The sequence below is a fragment of the Zootoca vivipara genome, chromosome 10, assembly GCF_963506605.1.
Source record: "Zootoca vivipara chromosome 10, rZooViv1.1, whole genome shotgun sequence".
Lineage (NCBI taxonomy): Eukaryota > Metazoa > Chordata > Lepidosauria > Squamata > Lacertidae > Zootoca > Zootoca vivipara.
The window spans coordinates 31,098,523-31,119,329 of record NC_083285.1 but is presented as its reverse complement, the minus strand read 5'-3'; the positions used below and the strand labels follow the sequence as shown (position 1 = coordinate 31,119,329).

General features: G+C 42.3%; 1 protein-coding gene across 8 annotated transcripts in view; it reads right to left on the bottom strand.

The window, feature by feature from the left end:
• The window catches only part of NAV3 (neuron navigator 3), a 463,204-nt gene that overhangs the window by 121,338 nt on the left and 321,059 nt on the right, over positions 1 to 20,807 (bottom strand). For all 8 annotated transcript variants that reach the window (XM_035127692.2, XM_035127685.2, XM_035127687.2 and 5 more), the window contains 2 exons: positions 14,705 to 15,737; positions 4,888 to 5,003 (listed from right to left, as the gene is read on the bottom strand). In XM_035127692.2, the coding sequence (XP_034983583.2) occupies positions 4,888 to 5,003; positions 14,705 to 15,737 (1,149 nt within the window). The remainder of the gene's footprint in view (positions 1 to 4,887; positions 5,004 to 14,704; positions 15,738 to 20,807) is intronic.

The window sequence follows — 20,807 nt, the reverse complement described above, 5'->3', positions numbered from 1 at the left end:
ACAGGTATCACTTGATGGACAATATTTCTAGGCTGATGAAATGTTATTGATATATGAAAACACCTGCCCCACAATTGAACCATCCTGAAACAATGGACTGCAGGTCTAGCATGTGGACATTTTCAGTCTGCTGTTATAGCCAATAATCATCCTGTTCAACAAATGCATGCAACATTTTATCCTTTTTTTCTTGCTCACATTGCTGTAAGGCAATTATGAGTGACACACACCTGCTTTTCTTTTCTTTTTTAGTATTTCCAATATACCATGAGAGGATAACTAAACTGTCACCATAAGCTCCTCAATCGAGTACCAGTGACATTCTGAAAAATGAGCCAGGAACTTCTCTGATCACACTCCTGTGCCCATTTCACCCTTCTGTGTCATTTTGGAGCAGAAATGTAAAACCCATTATGGTAAAAAGCCTAGCTATTTGCTTACCTATGTGTCCATCTGCCTGGTTATTTCTGCTAACTCCAATGTGGAGCATATACCATCTGTAGCAGCCCTACTGAAGCAGTTTTGTACGCATTTATTTTTACCTGGGGACCCAGGTGGCACTGTGGTTAAACCACTGAGCCTAGGGCTTGCTGATCAGAAGGTCGGCGGTTCGAATCCCTGTGACGGGGTGAGCTCCCGTTGCTTGGTCCCAGCTCCTGCCAACCTAGCAGTTCGAAAGCACATCAACATGCAAGTAGATAAATAGGAACCGCTACAGCGGGAAGGTAAACGGCGTTTCCATGTGCTGCTCTGGTTTGCCAGAAGCGGCTTTGTCATGCTGGCCACATGACCTGGAAGCTATACGCCGGCTCTCTCGGCCAATAATGCGAGATGAGCGCGCAACCCCAGAGTCGGTCACGACTTGACCTAATGGTCAGGGGTCCCTTTACCTTTATTTTTACCTGGGTATTTTGAGCTTGCGTATGCAAATTGACATGAGAAATTGACATGAACATGCACCATATTCAGAGGATCAGACAATGGGAGAAAGGGGAGGGCTACCTGTTTAGGATTAAAATGACACAGAGCAGGGTGGGGGGCACACAATAGTATTTGAATTCTGGACATTTAGACAAAGCTCACCAATGGCCTAAACAGCAAATATTTCACCTGCTTTAAACAAGCCAAATGTTTAACTCATATTCTGAGAATACTAAATCACCGTGCACAAAGCAGCATTTCTACTAGTGCAATCAAATGTTTTTCCCGCAGAAGAAAATTACCTGAAATTATGTCTGCTTTCAAAGAATGCTATTCATCAAGATTTTACTGGGGGGGGGGTTGAATTTGCTCCCTACCTCCCCTTCGGGAAGGAATGATGTACGCAGGGCGGACAGCATGCAGAGCTGACGGGAGTGTGGCTGTCTGCCTTATAAACTAGTCCTGTCCAATAATCCTGTCCTCTTTCCTTGCGGCATGCCTTTCCACCCATCGCTTGTCTAGTTACAGCTAGTTTCTCATAATGAGGGCTGATGAGTCCTAAATTAAGTGTTCGCCCCACACTCATCACTGCTGTGCTAAGTAGGTGATGCTGTTTTGGCCGATTGGCTTTGATCGCTTTCATAGTGGATAGTGAGACACCAGATAGGCAAATGCTTAATATTTGGTGAGCTCCTTGAGGCGCCGGTAGTGTGAAGGGTTGCTAACTCTCCAATCTGCTGGCCAGCTTAAGAGCATTCAGATATTGGCCCGTGGAGTTATTTTCTTGTTGAACAATGACCAGCAACAACAGAGGGAGCAAGCATGAGGTCCTTGGACTCCCTTTATGGCTGCCTATGATAGGCACCATTCCCTTAAGGCTGAGTCACCTTGAGCCAGATCAAAGTGTGGCCCAGATGGATGCTAAAATAAAAATGGTTCTAGCAGGCATCTAAAAGTAAAAGGTTCACAGATTAAAGCATTTAAGTAGGTGCATAGCATTATTGAAATCCTGAGCACCAGTTCTTTAAAGCTAAAACTCATAGCCACACACACCAAATGTCCCTAACATGGTAACTATATAGATGCTAAGGAAGGGGAGTTTGCTTCTCTAAAATTCTAAGGAATTTTAAGGAAGTCACCTGCAATCTACCATAAACTTTACAGCACCTGCTTTGCATGCACAAGTCCCAGGTTCAATCCCCAGCATCTCCAGGTAAGGATGGGAGAGACCTTGCCTGAAACCCTAGAGAGATGCTGCCAGCCATAAGGCAACTTCCTATGTTCCTATGATGTTTAAGTTGTGATTACATGATTGCACACATCAGTTCCAGATAGGCCACTATGTGGGCTTTACTGGGGCTCATGTGAGTTCGTGTGATTCCTCTAAGCCAGTGGTCTTCAACCCCCGGTCCACGGACCAGTAGCGGTCCGTGGATCAATTGGTACCGGGCCGCCTAAGGATCATTAAATACAATTAAATTAAAATTATTAAATCAAAACAATCTAAATAAAATATAAACAATAAACGCCCCCCCCTCAGCGGGCCACAGTAAAATTATCAAACGTTGACAGGTCCGCGGTGATAAAAAGGTTGGGGAGCACTGCTCTAAGCCACAGAATCATAGTCTTGTCTTTACTGAGAATATTGAAATGACAGTCTTTGCAGATAAATCTAACTGGTGTTGTGCTATAGCCACTAGGCATCCAGTAAACACTAGATTTTGGAAGGCATCCTCAACATGTGTTGCATGTGTTATTCAAAAGACAACCATATCCATGGATCACAGGGGGAAATGGGAAAATGTTCGACTAGGGGAGAGGAACTGGCTCTGTGGATCAATCGTAGTACACAGGGCAATTCTCTTCATATTTACTCAGGAGTATAAGTCCTACTGTGCCAGCAGAGCAAATTATTATCATTCAATGTTTGTATTAAAATAAAAGTCAAATATAAGAAGAAGCCAGCAACTGGTTTCTTTTATTAGGACAATGGCCTAGGAAACCACAAAAACAAATTGAAGATAATAGCTGGAAATGACATTTGAAAGTAAACTACAAGGAAGGGGAACCTGCTGCCTTTACATTCCTACTCAGCCTCAGCCAGCAAAGTCAATGATTAGGAATGATGGAGGGTGTAGTCCAACAACATCTGAAGAGCCACTGGTTCTCCATCCCTTTCATATTCCCTCTGGATCTGGAGATCTGATTTAGTTATCATGCCTTTGATGGACCATGCATTTGTCTAATCACCATTTGAAGCAATTGTAAGTCAGTGGTCACCATCATTTCTCATGTCAGCAAATTCCATTAGGTAATCAAGAACTTATTTTCCTCTTTCTCCTGAATCTATGGCCTTTAAACTGCTTCAAAAACTAATGTTAAGCAAAAGTGGGGAAAACATTTCTACCCACCTTTTCCACATCTATTATGGCCCATCTCAGTCCTTTCTTTTCTAAGATAAGGGAACAAAATGCTTTAGCCTTTCTTCAGATGGAAGGTACTCAGATAATTCACGATATTTTGGGGACATTACGGATTTATGTGTTTCTGCTATAGTAGGGCTACAACTGTATACTCAGAAGAGTACAGCAAGGATGAAGAACCTTTTTCAATCTGAAGGTGGCAAGGCTGTTGGAGACCACATTCAGCAGTGGGAAGGGGCACGGACACAGGCGGACACACACACACACACACACACACACACACACACACACACACACAAAAACCTTATATAGACACAGACAGACAACTATTACTCAGGGGAGGCATATATTAAATTCTTAGTAAGTCCAATTAAGTTTCACCTTACATTTTCTCCACAGACTATCTGTCCTGAATGTGCAAAAGGCAAAAAGACCCCAGTAGTTCCAGAAAATTACGAATATCATTGCTGACTGCAAGCCCTACCTTTCTGCTATTCAAAACCTCAAAAAAGGGGGGGGGGAGAGAAAGGCAACTGCACCTCAAAAACCGCATACATGCAATTGCAGAATAATGGATACTTATTACATATTTGCAAGGAACACAAGCCTGGCACTTTGCTGAGACATTTCCCCTTCTGTTTTGATTTCCGCAACAGATCTTTGTGAGGAAGGGGTACAATTGCACATGTTGTACAACATCATCACTTTGCCCCACTCTTCACCAGCTGTCTGATGAACAGTTGGTAGGTAGAAGGGGGGGGAAGGGGACTGAATGCAATCTGGCTGTTATCTGACGCTTGGGCCGAGTATTCCCCATCCCTGGTGTACAAATTAAAGCTCCTCCTGAACCAAAAGCTAGCATTGGGCAAAGACTGTTCAAAGGAAGTCCATCAGGGACCTTCTACTCTAGCCACATACAGTGGAGGCAATAAAATAGCCAGAAATGTCGGTTAAGATACTTCTAATTAACTTTAGAATGTCTCTTTGCTAAGTAAGATTTACATCTGAGTAAACTTTATAGAAGTATGCGAGTCACAGGGGAATCACAATTCAGCTCTCGATGATTACAGAACCTGCAATTTAATTCTACTTCCGCTTAACCAAGGGAACACAATGCTAAACAGATCTGATGTGGCAGAAACCTAAAAACCATGATTTAAAATTATTTTATTTTACTGAATTAATGATGTAAATCAATCTACCTATGATAATCCAAGAGTTCAAGGTTAGGGCCTAGACCAGGCTTCCTCAGACTCAGCCCTCCAGATGTTTTGGGACTACAATTCCCATCATCTCTGTCCACTGGTCCTGCTAACTAGGGATCATGAGAGTTGTAGGCCAAAAACATCTGGAGGGCCAAGTTTGAGGAAGCCTGGCCTAGACTGATCCGGGTACCCATGTAGATATATATACACAATTTGTAGTTTTTAAAACATTCTTTAGAATATTTGTATACAGTATTTTCTGCAAAGCATGTCCAAATTGGTTCATCCAAACTTCAAAATAAAGCAGCAAAAAATAAAATACTGTAGACATTACTCACCAGATATTTCCTCTAGGCATTGTTTTGCAGTTTTACTATATGCCAAATCCATTTTTGTAGGACTGATGCAGAAGTCAGCAGGTGGGAGAGAGGTACTGTCATTTTCTGAATGAGTTCTGAAATTAATCAAAGAGTTTCACTGTAACACCTATAATAATCATAGCATTAACTGCCAAGTCCATGAATGGCAGAGTGGCATACTCAAGAGCCAGATTCTGGAAATGTCATTAGCACCTCTCTTTTTCCTTTTTCTTTTTGCATAACTACCTAGTGCTAAACTCTTCATCAGGACAGATAAGATTACATCCATATGTTGCAAGGGAGGAAAGTTTACATCTTTTTATATCATATACAGTATAACCAGACAAGGTGTCAAGGACTAAATGTCTCTATCAAATTTCTCCTATAAGATGAAAGATTAGTAGGAAGTGAATGGGTACATTAATTTACTGGTTAGGACGTGCTTAGTTAACCAGCCACATGCTGGGAATGGCAAGTTTCTAAATGTTCTGCTGCTTTTGTGTCTCCGCTATAGAATTATAAAGGAAAGAAGCAAAACATTGCTGCCAAAGGCCAGCATTGAAAATAAACAAACCTTGGCTATGGCTCCTGGTTAAGGTGGGGAGAGCTTAATCATGAGTCCAGGTTAGGGTTAGGGTTAGTCAAACCATGGTTTAGCTGATGTATTACACTGAACTGAACCCAAGGGACATGGAAAGGAGAAAAGCAACTGCGATCTCCTCTCCAGATGCCAGCACAATTCCACAGTCCTGGTAAACTACAGCTGCCGCAGCCTCATCATAATATACACACCAAGCCAGACTCACTCCAGGTAGCTAGAAATGCTTTCATTTCTTGAGTTTCACAACCACCATACAATTATGTAATTTTTAAAATTACATATCATCAAAAACTACTGCTGATGTTAATACACGGATTTTTTTCCAACTGATGTCTCAATCCTCATATAGGTATTTAAAGGCAAAATAATAAGAAATGTGAGCTTCATGAGAGACAAAGAAAAGCAAAGCAAAACTGTTTTCAATGTCCCCTGCAAGTTGCGTGTAATAATAAATGATAAATTCACACCTCGGACAATCGAAAGGCATTGGTATTTGCTTCTTCTGAAAACCCAAGGATTACATTTAGTCTGATTCAGAGAACTAGCTTGTTTTGTGAGTATCTGGCACTTTTTTAGTGCCTGATAAAAACAGAGCACCCCTTGGAATGCATTTCTAAAAGCATGTCTTTTAGAAAATAACAACCTGTCAGCTCTTTTGCTATGTTTACTACTTCCAAGTTGCTTATCTAATGGGTTTATTCAAAAGCATGCTGAAATGGATGAGGAAGGACACCGCAGAGTAGAATGCATGATCCTGATAATATTTTTAAAATGTTTAAAAGAGCATCATAAACAGAAAATGACATCTGATAAAATATACTGCGCTTGCCTTCTGAATTTATTTTTTCAATTTTCTGAGAAATAGTGAAGGCAGATAAGTACTTTTTTCATGTTTGGCTTTGGCCAATGCAATTATTAATTTACATTAAACAAAGGTTTGGCAGCCATGACCTGAGGCAAATGGCCTAGTGCAGTTCTAATACTAAACAACGACTTAGTGTTGTGAGAATGAGCCAAGGAGAAACTCAAATTTCTGTGCCTCTGCTTTACTACTTCTTATTCTCCAAACCCATTGGTAAGGAGATTGAAAGAGCCCACCTTCAGTTTTGAATAAATCACAATATCTCATTAACTAAGAATTCAGGAAATTGTGGCTAGTTTAACAAACCAAAATCGAACTGTGGCTTCAGAGTCTAGTTTATTAACTAACCAAAATCAGAATAAACTACATTTTCCTGAGTTTGAATGTAACAGGAAACTGTGTTTTATTCAAAGCTGAAAGGGGAAGCATTCTTCTTCCCTCATATAAGCAGGAGGGATGGAGAGAGAGATAGCAAGCCTGAGGCTCACTGCAGAACAACTTTGGGAAACCAAACCATGTCTTTTGCGTCTGTACTGGCCCTCTATGTTTCAAAGTTCTTAGCTTGCGAGTTCTTGTTAACATAGACTCAAAGTATTGAGTTTCATAGATTAGAATGGGGTGACATATCTGTGGCCCTCCAAATGTTGCTGGTCAACAATCCCCATCAGCTTGAGCCAGCATTGCCAATGGTCAGAGATGATGGAAGAAAGAGTCCAGCAACATCCAACCTTGTGCTAGTGAGCTGTGTGCTGTTAGATCAGGCATCCCCAAACTGCGGCCCTCCAGATGTTTTGGCCTACAACTCCCATGATCCCTAGCTAACAGGACCAGTGGTCAGGGAAGATGGGAATTGTAGTCCAAAACATTTGGAGGGCCAAAGTTTGGGGGTGCCTGGGTTAGATGTTCTAAGCCGAGAAAGGCTCAGCTTAAGGAAAACTAGACATGATGCAAGCAATCCATGATTATGATCTTCTATTAGAAAAAAGAAAAAAAACAGCTGCAGAAATGTGACATTATGTGAGGAGGTGAACTATTTCCATGCTATTTTCTCTCAATTAAAATCTCAACCTCCTCCTGATGATTCTCTTTGTTCCACAGCGGAAAGTGTATGGATAACTATATGGTACCTTAAGCTTTCCCAATGGAACTCATGAAAAGCTCTAAAAGGTTAATTTTCATGGGGGAAATGTTTCCAAGGCACAGCAGTCCCAACCAGATTCACCTCCTCCCTGGCTGTTATTAATTTATACAAACACAATAGATCTTAATCACCATCTTCTGCATGATGTCTATTTTAGCTGTTAGAGGGCATAAACTTTCTGAGATGCAGTGCGCTCAACCTAACAGCGGCATACTGAGTACAGAGATAGCCTGCTGGGTTGGGAAGACTACAGTGGCTTCTTATGAAATATGTTCACTCTGATCACGTTGGAAAAGTCTCCATGTTTTTCTAACATATTTCATTTTTAATCCAGTTGACCCACCAAACTCAAAATGCCCATTTATCCAATTGACCGGCTAAGTTATATAAGAAAATAGACTACCTTCGGCTATGTTATCTTTCTGGTCTGTGTACTGCATTCTGCCCTCAATTAACCCCTCTAACTTAATGATTGTTCTTGCTAAATGAGGCTGCACTTAGCTGAGCACAGAAACCAAGTCATTGGATGTCTATCGTTAAAAGCCATTATTCTATGTCTGAACAAGCTTTCCCACAGATATCAAAGATTTCCTTAGCTATTCTCTGACATTCCAAAAGCCATACTATTAATATGCCTTATATAGGGTTTGACAGGTTTCACTGCTTCAGTTGCCCTGAATGAATTCCAATGATTATTTTATGTTAAGACTAGGGCATAATATCAATATATCACAGTGTTAAATATTAGGGTAAACAAAATCCAGATCACACTTTTGTACAATGAATTGAGAAATGTACAAAAGCTAAAATGGGAAAATAATCTTTTTTAATTTTTACCACCTACTTTAGCTCAAACTTGGCAGGCCATTATTAAATGTACCACTTCAGCAATTCTGCTTGAGCCAAAGATACAACCATGAAAATATCTGGGTTAAATACTTTGGACTGTTTGTTGCTGGAAATCTTAGTGCTAGCTTTGACTGGCAGAGTTTGGCCTCCTGCCACTTCAATTTCGCAACAATGAATGTAAATGACATAAACTGCTAATTCGCTCTTGTGCTCGTGCCTGTGATTTGCCATCTTAAGGACAGAGCAGCTTGTAATAAGCTTAGCATTATAATTCCTATGTTCACAGGCATACCAGAAGTGCTGCTAAGAAGCAGGTCTCGACTGAAAATGGTATTCAAATACTTTAGACAAAAGAGAAGCTGCTTTCAAGGAGAAAAGGTTCAAACTGGCACCTAGCATCTGCACTGCACTCACTTAGCCCACTTATCACTAAAGCGATATGCACTATAAAATAATACACTCCTCTCTCCAGAACTTCCCTCTCAAAACAGAATATTTGTTTCCTTTAGTGTGATTCATTGCATCAGTCTAATCGAAAACCGGTTGCCTGAAGAATACATCAATAAGGGGAGATGCAAGTGATGGATGAGTCTATAGTTTGGTCAACATTTTAAGGTGAACTAACTTAATTCACACCTCTCAAGCTTCTTTAAATCTTGCACTTCTCCAATTTTTTTGACCTAATTCTCAGTTCAAAAAATGGGCAAAATGTCATGGCAAGATCCTAAAGTTATTTTAAAGCCCCATTCATGTAAGATGTATTTTTTTTAAAGTAGATTTAGAGTGCATTAAATACACAAAAAGTGTGCATGCACACGAAAGCTCATACCTATGAAAAACTTAGTTGGTCTCTAAGGTGCTACTGGAAGGAATTTTTTTTTTAAATTGTACCAAAAATTAAGGCAGCCTTGGACTAGGGCAGTATAGTCATTACAAATCCACTAAGATGTGTCCATGCATACCAAAGTCATGTGTGGGATGTAAAGAGGGCTGGGGGGGAAAGGAATGACAACTCTTTTGCTGTTTATAAGAGGTTCCCTGCCTTGTCATCTAGAAGACATATTTTACTTGCCATAGGCTACTAGCAAAATAGTGGTTTACAAGCATGAACTAAGGATGTTTCCGTATATATGAGTATTAAAGCAGTTTTTGCTTAAATAAATTTGAAATGCAAATATGAAATTTATATCAGTATGCTCATTTGAATTACAAATGCATCTCTTCTGCATTAGCAACTTCAGATTTTCAGATAAACAGCATAAGAGAGGCTCGTGCTGATGTTCAGCCTCACAGAGAGTTTTGAACGGTTTGCTGGGACCAGGGAATGAAATACAGTGGTAACCTCTACTTACAAATTTAATGCGTTCCGAACGCACATTCGTAAGTTGAAAAAAATTGTAAGTCGAATCCCACAGAAATGCATTGGGAGAAAAAATTCGTAAGTCTAAGCAACCCTATCTAAAAATTCGTAAGTAGAAAAAATCCTATCTAAACCGCATCCAAGATGGCGGACGGAGCTCCGTTCGTAAGTAGAAACATTCGTAAGTAGAGTTATTCGTAAGTAGAGGTACCACTGTATTAGTACCCAGAATATCTCCAACAGCCTACTCTCTTATATTAAATGCTTTGAACTAAAAACGTATACAAATTCTGCTGATTTTTATCCTGGGAAAATTGAAGATACTGGTCACAAGGATCTAGGTGACCAGAGTCACCCAACCTCTCCACCCCTGGCCTCTTACACCAGATTATGTGTTTTTCAAGTGAGTGGAGATGTCATTCCATTCAGCTCTACTGGCCAAGCCAGCTGATGTCACCAGATGACACAAGCATCATTCCATTAGGGTTGAGCTCCCCGTTCTACTTGCTAAACATGTAGGTGGTAGGCCCATGGCGAGCTCCAAGGGCGGGGCTGAATGGAACTGGGATCCACGGAATCCAAAATAATAATAATATAATAATAATTTATTATTTATACCCCGCCCATCTGGCCGGGTTCCCCCAGCCACTCTGGGCGGCTTCCAAAAAAACAGAAATTCTAAAATACAGAAATCCCTAAACAGGGCTGCCTTGAGATGCCTTCTAAAGGTCTGGTAATTGTTCTCTTTGACCTCTAGTGGGAGGGCATTCCACAGGGTGGGTGCCACTACCGAGAAGGCCCTCTGCCTGGTTCCCTGTAACTTGGCTTCTCGTAATGAGGGAACCGCCAGAAGGCCCTCGGAGCTGGACCTAAGTGTCCGGGCAGAACGATGGGGGTGGAGACGCTCCTTCAGGTATACCGGACCGAGGCCATTTAGGGCTTTAAAGGTCAACACCAACACTTTGAATTGTGCTCGGAAACGTACTGGGAGCCAATGTAGGTCTTTTAGGACCGGTGTTATGTGATCTCGGCGGTGTTATGTGATCTCGGCGGCCGCTCCCAGTCACCAGTCTAGCTGCCGCATTCTGGATTAGTTGTAGTTTCCGTGTCACCTTCAAAGGTAGCCCCACGTAGAGCGCATTGCAGTAGTCCAAGCGAGAGATAACCAGAGCATGCACCACTCTGGAGAGACAGTCAGTGGGCAGGTAGGGACTCAGCCTGCGTACCAGATGGAGCTGATAAACAGCTGCCCTGGACACGGAGTTGACCTGTGCCTCCATGGACAGCTGTGAGTCTAAAATGACTCCCAGGCTGCGCACCTGGTCTTTCAGGGGCACAGTTACCCCATTCAGGACCAGAGAGTCCTCCACACCTGCCCGCCTCCTGTCCCCCACAAACAGTACTTCTGTCTTGTCAGGATTCAATCTCAATCTGTTAGCCGCCATCCATCCTCCAACCGCCTCCAAGCACTCACACAGGACCTTCACTGGTTCTGATTTAAAAGAGAGGTAGAGCTGGGTATCATCAGCATACTGATGGACACCCAGCCCAAACCCCCTGATGATCTCTCCCAGCGGCTGCATATAGATATTAAAAAGCATGGGGGAGAGGACAGAACCCTGAGGCACCCAGGTGAGAGCCCAGGGGTCTGAACACTCATCCCCCACCACCACTTTCTGAACACGGCCCAGGAGGAAGGAGCGGAACCACTGCATGACAGTGCCCCCAGCTCCCAAGCCCTCTAGACGGTCCAGAAGGATGTTATGGTCGATGGTGTCAAAAGCCGCTGAGAGATCCAGCAGAACAAGGAAACAGCTCTTACCTTTGTCCCTAGCCCGCCGGAGATCATCGACCAGTGCGACCAAGGCAGTTTCAGTCCCATGATGAGGCCTGAATCCTGACTGGAAGGGATCCAAATGGTCCGCTTCTTCCAGGCGTGCCTGGAGTTGTTCCGCAACCACTCGCTCAATCACCTTACCCAAGAATGGAAGATTTGAGACTGGGCGATAGTTGGCCATATTGGCCGGATCTAAAGATGGTTTTTTAAGAAGCGGTTTAATAACCGCCTCTTTCAGCGGGTCTGGGAAGGCTCCCTCATGGAGAGAAGCATTTACCAACCCGCGAAGCCCATCGCCCAGCCCTTCCTGGCTAGCTTTTATAAGCCAGGATGGGCAAGGATCAAGGAGACAGGTGGTTGGTTTCATTCGTCTAAGCAGCCTGTCCACATCCTCGGAGGTAACAGATTGAAATTGATCCCACAAAACTTGACTAGACAGGACTCTAGCACTCCCCCGCCCCGGCCCTGCTCCCACGGTGGAGTCTACCTCTTCCTGAATCTGAGCGACTTTATCTGCAAAAAACTTTGCAAAATCATGATCAGGAGATCATGTGGCCCGTACTGGGCCCGGATGGAGCAGGTGGTTCCGCTAAATTGCGAACCACCTGGAAGAGTCTCCTGCTGCTGTTTTCTGCAGATGCGATGGAGACGGTGAAGAAGGTCCTCTTCGCCGTCGCCATTGCCACTTGGTAGGCTCGAAGTTGAGCTCTAGCCCGTGTCCGGTCTGATTCAAAATGAGTTTTCCGCCACCGGCGCTCTAGCCGTCTCAACGACTGTTTCATTGCCCTCAGCGCCGGGGAAAACCACGGGGCTGTCCGGGCTCCATGCAATCTGAGAGGGCGCTTCGGAGCCAGACAGTCAATAGCGCTGGTTAACTCCGCATTCCAGCGGGCCACCAGGGAATCAGCTGAAAGGCCATCGACATGGGATAAAACATCCCCTACCACTCTTTGGAAGCCAATTGGATCCATTAAGTAGCGGGGGCGGACCATCCGAATCGGTCCCACCTCCCTGCAGAGGGGAAGGGTTGCGGAGAAGTTTGGTTGATGGCATTGAGGCTGATCCAGTGTGGGGTGGAGGGTAAGGACCAGGGGCAGAGGAAGGGGGGTGCGGTGGGGATGAATCACCCCGGGTGTCACAACTGAGGGGGTGACAAAATGCCAGCCGGCACTCACTGTAGGGCCTGCAGCGCGCCCGAGCCACGTGTCTCTCCTGGGAGTGATGTGGTGGATTGGGTGCCCACACGCTCCACTCTGCCCCAAACAGTCCACCCACCGACTCCCCTCTCAGCTGTAGGGTGGCTGAGTAGGAGGAGGCAGGCAGACTCCTCGGAGGCCCGGCGGAGTGTCCTACCCCAACTGGCCCCACCCCCGAGCGCAGGGCACATGCGCCACCCCAGGCACCTGATCGGCTTGCTCCACTGCTGGTAAGGACTGCAGCCTTAGAGAATGAGAGAAAGAAGAATATGCACCGGCCTGCAGAAATCAGGCTTTACTTTTTCAGTGCAGCCAAATGCAAGTTTAGTAGTAAACAGGTATAGTAGGGAGACCTTAGACATAAAGCCAGTGTGTGGAAAATCTCAGGTGCAAATCGGTGGTCAGCATGAGGATAGCCCACGGGGTAGCCATAGGCAAACTGTAAAGCAGGATAAAATTTGCAAGGATAAGATGAAAGATAAACTGATATAAGCCATGAGCTTCTTAGAGGAAAGGGAGGGTAATACATAACAGCAGAATGTAATCACCTATCTTTTTTATTTTCTAAGGTGCCCCACTTGGTTGTCATAATAATAGTTATTTATTACTATTAATATAGTCACCACTATTATTTTCATACCCTTTTATGCTAACTATTTCAAAACCTGTAACCCATCAAAGACTCCCATACATATCAGCATACAGAATCTACAAGTTAATCTTTTGCTGACGAAAACAGTTATTCAACTTAAATATTTCCCATGAAAACTGTGTGTTGGCTTCTTTAAAAAGCTTGAAACAGAACTTCATCCTTGCGAGTTTCCATTTCACGGAAGATCTAACTTTAAAATCCTTAGCTACAACTTCTGTTTGTGGAAAACTGTGGACTGAAAAAGGTACTGGTACATGAGGCAGGAAGGTGCTCACAGGCCTGTGAGTTTTACTTCTAAATGCAGCACCAAGAAAGGATAACCTCACATGTAACACTGGAAGCCACATGGGCCCACTTGTTTCTGTGCTGCTCATTGCATGATAGATAGAAAGAACTATCCAATCCAAAAATCATGTTGTTTTTAAATCTGCCTCCGTATCTGTTGCTGAGGTACTGCAACAGCATATCTATCCTTCCCTGATCTGAGATCCCAAACTTTCAATGTTTTTAATTTAAGAACAAAACAGCACGGCTTCTAGTCAGGGTGGAATTGATTTCATTTAAGTAAGACTTGATTTAAATCTTTTAGAGAAAGACTAATTCTTGCTGGTATAATCTTAGTAGTTGCAACCAGATGAAGGTTTCATTTTCGGAATAATAAATTTTCAGAGTAGCTTTTACAGTCCTATAAAAAATTACTGAATCGGTTATACTATTAGAAATACATAAACTGATAATTGTGAAATTATTGTGAGGTTTAATAAGTTAACTGTTTATATTTGGACAACTTTTCTGCTGTACTTTATTGGAAGTACATTTCCTTAGTAACAATTTAAACAATTTATTTAACTAAAACAATAACATTATAGCATTATATGTATCCATGTTTGTTAACTGATGTGGTTAAACAATTAGATTGAGTTTTAGCACACATGAAAAACTTAAAACAAATCCTTATTTCCTGATTCATAGCCTTTGGACTATAATGTAACTTAAATAGAAAACTATCTTTAGCAAGATTTTTAATAGACCAATCTTTTGGTAACTGTTACCAAAAGATTGGTCTATTAAAAATCTTGCTAAAGATAGTTCTGAATGGAATAGACCAGGGGAGAATCTCCCATGATTAACTTTTCTTAAGATGGTATTGCTGTGCGATCAGGGTTTTTTGCCATTGTTTTAAGCAAATGCATTTTCTAAAATAATTAAATATATGGTGAAATATATTCAAATAAAACCACTTCTTTGGGGAAAAATTAGCTTGCCACAGTTACAGAAAAAGTAGAAACTCATCTTACCTATAAATAAATGGTGCTACTGTGGCTGTATTTGGGTGGCTGTATTGCTGTTGCTGAGGAAGTTGCACAATGCTGCTTCCTGGTGCTTGGCCACTAGTTGCAGCAATGGAAAGAGCAGCAGATGAACTAGGGGTAAGAGCCGTACTCAATTCCTTTCCTTCAGAAGAGGGAAGACCAGAAGGACTGTATGCTTTCTCATTACCTTGCAATTTTGATGTTGACTGGGGTTGGTTACCCTTTGCACTCCTCAATTTTTCCGCCTCTTTACTTCCTGAACATGCAGATGAAGTACTTTGCTTTGATGTCGGTACTTTTGATCCAGGTTTTGGTATACCACTAGATGAAGGTATTAGACTTTCCTTCTTGGCTGACACAGCCTTGTTCCCCTTGGGGATCAGGCTTGCAATTTTTGAGGTCTTTTTTGCAGGTGTCTCCGTGGCCTGGTCCTTCTCTTCCTTCACCGCCTTCTCAGTGCAAACTTTGTTTTTGTCCCTGCTCTTTTCCTCTTTGTCCTTTGGCTGTAGCAAAGACTTTTTATTGCTGAGATTTTTGCTTCCAGCTTTTGGAGGGGTTAGTTTAGGTGATATTTTAGGGCTGTTGCTGCTGGTGGAGCCACCACTGTTGAGGCCACCACTGAAGCCATCCATTTCGCCACAGTCTAAAAAGCCTTCTTCGTCTCTCCCGCTGTCGCTGGGACCTGAACTGGATGACAAGGGAGGCCGCAAGACAGTCCTAGCATTAACCAACTTGAATTTCTCTAACATGGATTTCTGCCCAGATGAAGGAGTTTTGGGCCCTTCAGAAAGGGGTGGCTTAAGCCTATCTGAAGGTGGCGTAGGAGAGGTTGCGGGACTGGGCTGTTTGACAGACAGCATGGTAGAGGTGGCACTGTGTTTGACATTCATGGATTTGCTGCGCCAAGGCTTGCTGGCACTTGGAGAGGGGATGGCAGAGACCAGCTGCTGCCCAGTGCTGGTGGGATGCTGTACATTTCCATTCATGCCTGCAGATGGATGAGGACCTTTGGGTGATTCTGGTTTTGAAAGAGAAAAACACAAGGGCATTAAAGTTGCAGAGCTTCCCAAATTATGCATTCCAAATGATGATGATTTAAACTTGTATACTGCCCTATACCCACAGGTTTCAGGGCAGTTCTAACGTAAAACCACAATATAAAAACACACAATACATAATAAAAACAAAAACAATCCAATAAATTTTCAATTAGTTGCACAACTGAAAGCATCATGGGAACTGAGCCTTCTGAAATATGTTCCCATTGCCCTAGTTTAAATATGCAAGCCTACCCTCTTATCGTTTCTCTAAACTTGTCAGAAACTTAAGTACAGAAATACCTTTTGATTGCTTAAATTATTTTCCTCACAAATCATGCATTATAATTGCTGTTTTATGCTCAGCAAAAAGCGTTTTGGATGGGAGCAAGCTTCAGCCGCCCACGTATTAACAGGACCTCCAGATTACAAAAGGATATGGCACTGGGCTGGTGGGTAAAGGGAAGAGGAACATGAATCTTTAATTATTTCCTTAAAATATAATAATGGATGAAACTAACAGCCCTGTCCTACGTAGAAGCCACTGTGCTAGTGAGAAAGTGTATAATTCCATGCTGCAAACAGATTCAGAATACTGTCCTGGAACAGAAACCTAGGGTGATAACAGTGAGAAGGATAACAGGAGGAATGAAGCAAGATCTGAAATAATACTCTTATTGTGACATGCTAGAGGCCCTTTTGGCCACTATAGTAGAGTCACCAAGGTCTGCACAAACCTAGGTATCTGATTCAATGGGATTGAAAGTGACAGACAGCACAGTATGATAGCTCTGCCCCATTTACCTCACGTAGGATCCCTCTAGCTATGTCGGCACCAGCCATTTCCACCTGCACAGTCACATCCATCAAATCGGGGGTAAATGAAGGCTGACACTGAATGCTCTCTGGCCTGGTTAGATTAAGGTTACCAATACCTGGTATAAAAAATTCACCCCTGTGACCTTAACAGCAGCATGGAGGTATGGCATTCAGCAGGTGCATTTTATCTCGGGGCTTTAGCTCTATGACATGACTACTAAAGACATAAGGGCTCCCATGGGCAACATGGAGGAAATATCAGAAAGGTCAGGTGTAGGATTTTGTATGCAAAAGGAGCTACACCAGAAATATTTGTAAGACAGAGGATAAGGGGAATAAATGAAGCTGAGTTGATAGAACCAAGCACAGTATGGAAGTAAAGGAATAGCAGCGATGGCACCATTCATACAAGGGTCTTGTTGCTGTTTTCAGTCATTTACCCAACAAATATATTGGTGGAATTGAATCTCAGTCATTAAAAAGGACAGGGCTCGAAGTAACCTGAGCAAATGGTATCACTATAAATTAAATAAAGGGAACAACTGAATTGAATCACAACAAGATTGAAATTTCCACAGGCCTCAAGCTTGAAAAGGACTGAGATAATTTAACTCCCATGTTTCTTTCTAATACTGATCACGCTGAAAAGCTCCAAGACTGAAGTGCTTAACAATACAGTACAGTGAATTCAGTATGTGACATGACCTGATCTCCACCATGTGGACTGATGCGTAGATTGGAATGTAAGTAGCCTTTGAATGTTGCTCTCTGCTCAAAAACTGTGCCAACATGCATTTGACCATGCATACTTCAAAATAAAATATGTTTAGAATTCCAGACACTGAGATACAGTATGCATTTATCTATGTATTTGGTCATGATATACGTGTTATAAGTTTGTGTGTAAATACAAATTTAAAATTCAGATTTTTGCGCAGATTATTTTAAAGCGTTATCAGATCCATGTAGAAATGGTGCAAAGAAGACGTTAGTGAACACAAAACAGTCCTACATACAGGAAAACATAGGGGTAGATTCAATGGTGTTCCTAAGATGGCAGTAACACTCCTGTCAGCAGAACAGGGAGGGAAGTATTTTTTTTTTTATGATTCCCCCCTCCTTTTCACAACTCTGATGACTCCCCATAACCTGGTCCAGGGGGTTGGGAGACCCTGCAGAGAAGATGCAGAGGTAAATGCAGGGGAAAGTGAAAAATTGCTTTGCTCCCGATTCTGCAGATGGAAGCCTCACAGTCAACTGAGCGACACCACTGGATACAATCCATGCTTCCCATTCACTTTAGTATGTTTTAAATAATTAGGAAGGCTGCCCCATAAAGCCAAGGACAGTGGTAGTATCTGAGCAATCTAAAGCTTTGGAGTACAGTGGTACCTTGACTTACGAACGACTCAACAACCGAATTTTTTTACTTACGAATGGGGCAAATGGCCACACGCTTACGAATTTCTCGACATCCGAACGGAAACCATGGTGGTTTTAGATAGGGTTTTTTCGACTTATGAATTTTTAGATGGGGTTGCTTCGACTTACGCATTTTTCCGTTTCCAATGCATTCCTATGGGAAATCGCGTTTCCAATGGCGCTTTTCGACTTACAATTTTTTCGACCTACGAAGGTGCCTTCAGAATCGAGGCACCACTGAACTTTGGCTGTAATCTCACATGTGTGGTCTTAATAAAGAAAGTTCTCTGATCTGTATCTGGACGTGTGTGTGTGTGTGTGTGTTTTCGGTCCCGTCTCCCACCCCACCCCACCCAGTTTTGTGACATAGCCATCAAAATGTTACAAAAGAGCACTGCAAAGGAACACACCAGTGACAATGTTTAGGATAACTGATTTAGATTCAAATGATAGAACATAGAGCCTTCTGGATGCAAAGCCTAAGGTCCTTCCCCAGCATCTCTGGTACCAAAATTAGGAAAGACTCCTGCCCGAGGCCCCTATTATTTAAGAATAGACAAACCTGGCCTTGACAGGCCGCTGGCCTTGACTGAAGACCAAACTATACATTATGGTAAACATGAAGGCTGACGTACTGAAAGTAGCATCCACATCAATGTTTCTAACCCTCATAGAAAAATCCTGCAGAACAGCTGCTTTTTGCATTGAGAGGAAAGCCAAAGTCCATCTGCACTGGTACCTGTGGCAGCATCTCTCCCAGTGCAAACAAAACCTTTGGGTGAGGAGTGTGCAAGGAGTTAAAAAACCTACCCCGCTCATCATAGCCCTGATCTTGATCACACACACCCATTGCTGTTATTTAAAGTAGGGGGGGGGGAATAAGTACAAAAGGCAAAACTAGACATTTATTGTTTCCTATGTGAACGTAATTTGGTTTTGAATAAACCAAGCTAATTTGGAAAACAAAGCAAAGATTTGGGAAAAGGAAATGTGAAATAGTGATTACTCTATAGAAAACCACCAGTTATGTTTGCCCAACCACTGTACATAATTTAATTATTTAGATCACTTTTCCAGTTAGCTAAAATGGATTTAAAGCATGGATTTGTGCTATTTAGTTCCACAATATGTCAAAGGAAATACTCTTTCTGTATATGTAGTTAATGGTTTCTATTTGGAGCCCGTTACACAAATGGAAAAGCAAGCCTGAGGACCCAACAAAATAATCTGAGAATAATAGTTTGAAAATAAATTGTAGCAGGATTTTTATGTCCTGAAAGCAGAGATTATACAACATTCTGCTTTTGCACATTAAATCATATTTGTATATAGCTTAGTGAATCAGTGATTAGCTTCACCAAGAACCTACCAGGACTCCCAGTTCAGTCTTCAAAATATTAGACTTACATAGAGGGGCAGGAGTGTGCATTCGAGGAAACTCCATCCTCAATTCCCCAGCACCACAAATGTGGTGAAACATTCATGCCTCATCAGGATTTTCAGTTGTGTGGAGGCTTCTAAGCATCTTCCATCAAACACACACAGAAGCTTCTCTCAATTTTTTAAATTCAATGCACAAAGCTCTGAGAGAAGCCCTCACTGAAGGGGAAAATTAGGGTAGCACTTATATTTGAAACCACTTTTTAGGAACCACTTTGTTCAGGAAAATGTTTTCTTTTCCCGGTTACAGTTTGCCTTCTTTTTCAGGTTCAGCAACTCTGCAGATTGGGTTATAGAAAATGTCTGCAGGTTGCTCTAATTCAGGCATCCCCAAACTGCGGCCCTCCAGATGTTTTGGCCTACAACTCCCATGATCCCTAGCTAAGAGGACCAGTGGTCTGGGATGATGGGAATTGTAGTCCAAAACATATGGAGGGCCAAAGTTTGGGAATGCCTGCTCTAATTCAATAGCCAAGTGTCCCTGTAGTCCATCTACTGCAAATGTATTCCTACAGTAGTAGTAATGGGATTGATTTTGGCAAATAATATTAACCTTTAAGAGAAACTTTTGATGCAAGCTTAATTGTACAGTTACTCAGCACAAACAGCATGGATTATAAATATGAAACCCATAAATTATCATGAGATCTGAAGCATTTTGAAGATTCTCTCATGGCATAAAGGAACAATCAAATCATGGATAGTCATGCAAATTACAACCAACTGTTTTCCTTTAAGTCCTTTGCTGCTCTCCTGATAAATGCTTCTGTTTAATTTTAAAGCCCACGATTAACCTAGCAATCAAAATGCATTACCTCTAAAGTATTATTAAGATCGCTTTACAACAGTAATTATTACGTAGGTTAACAAACATGATGCAACATTGTCTAAACCAGGGCTTGTCAACCTGGTCCCTACCACCCACTAGTGGGCGTTTCAGGATTCTAGGTGGGCGGTAGGGGGTTCTATGGCACAAGCTGAATCCTCCTTCCATCGAGCGCTGGTGGGTGGTAAGGAAATTTTACCATCAAGAAAGATGCATTAGTGGGCGGTAGGTATAAAAAGGTTGACTACCCCTTGTCTAAACAATGCTCCATAGGCATCAAATTCTCTTACCTATGAAGTGGATCATAAACCATATTGAGTCATACCACTACCCCAAATAGGTAGAGAATAACAGATTGAACGTGATGATACGTAGTGATGATGAAATGTTAATATTGCTTAAAGAAACATCCTTAGAGAAAGATACCACAATAAAACTTGCTTGGTACCGAAATTCGCAATGCCTATGTGAATTAATTCCTCCCCCACATCTAACTCATCACTGATGCTCATTCAGTGACATCTACTCCCACCTTGTGGTAAAG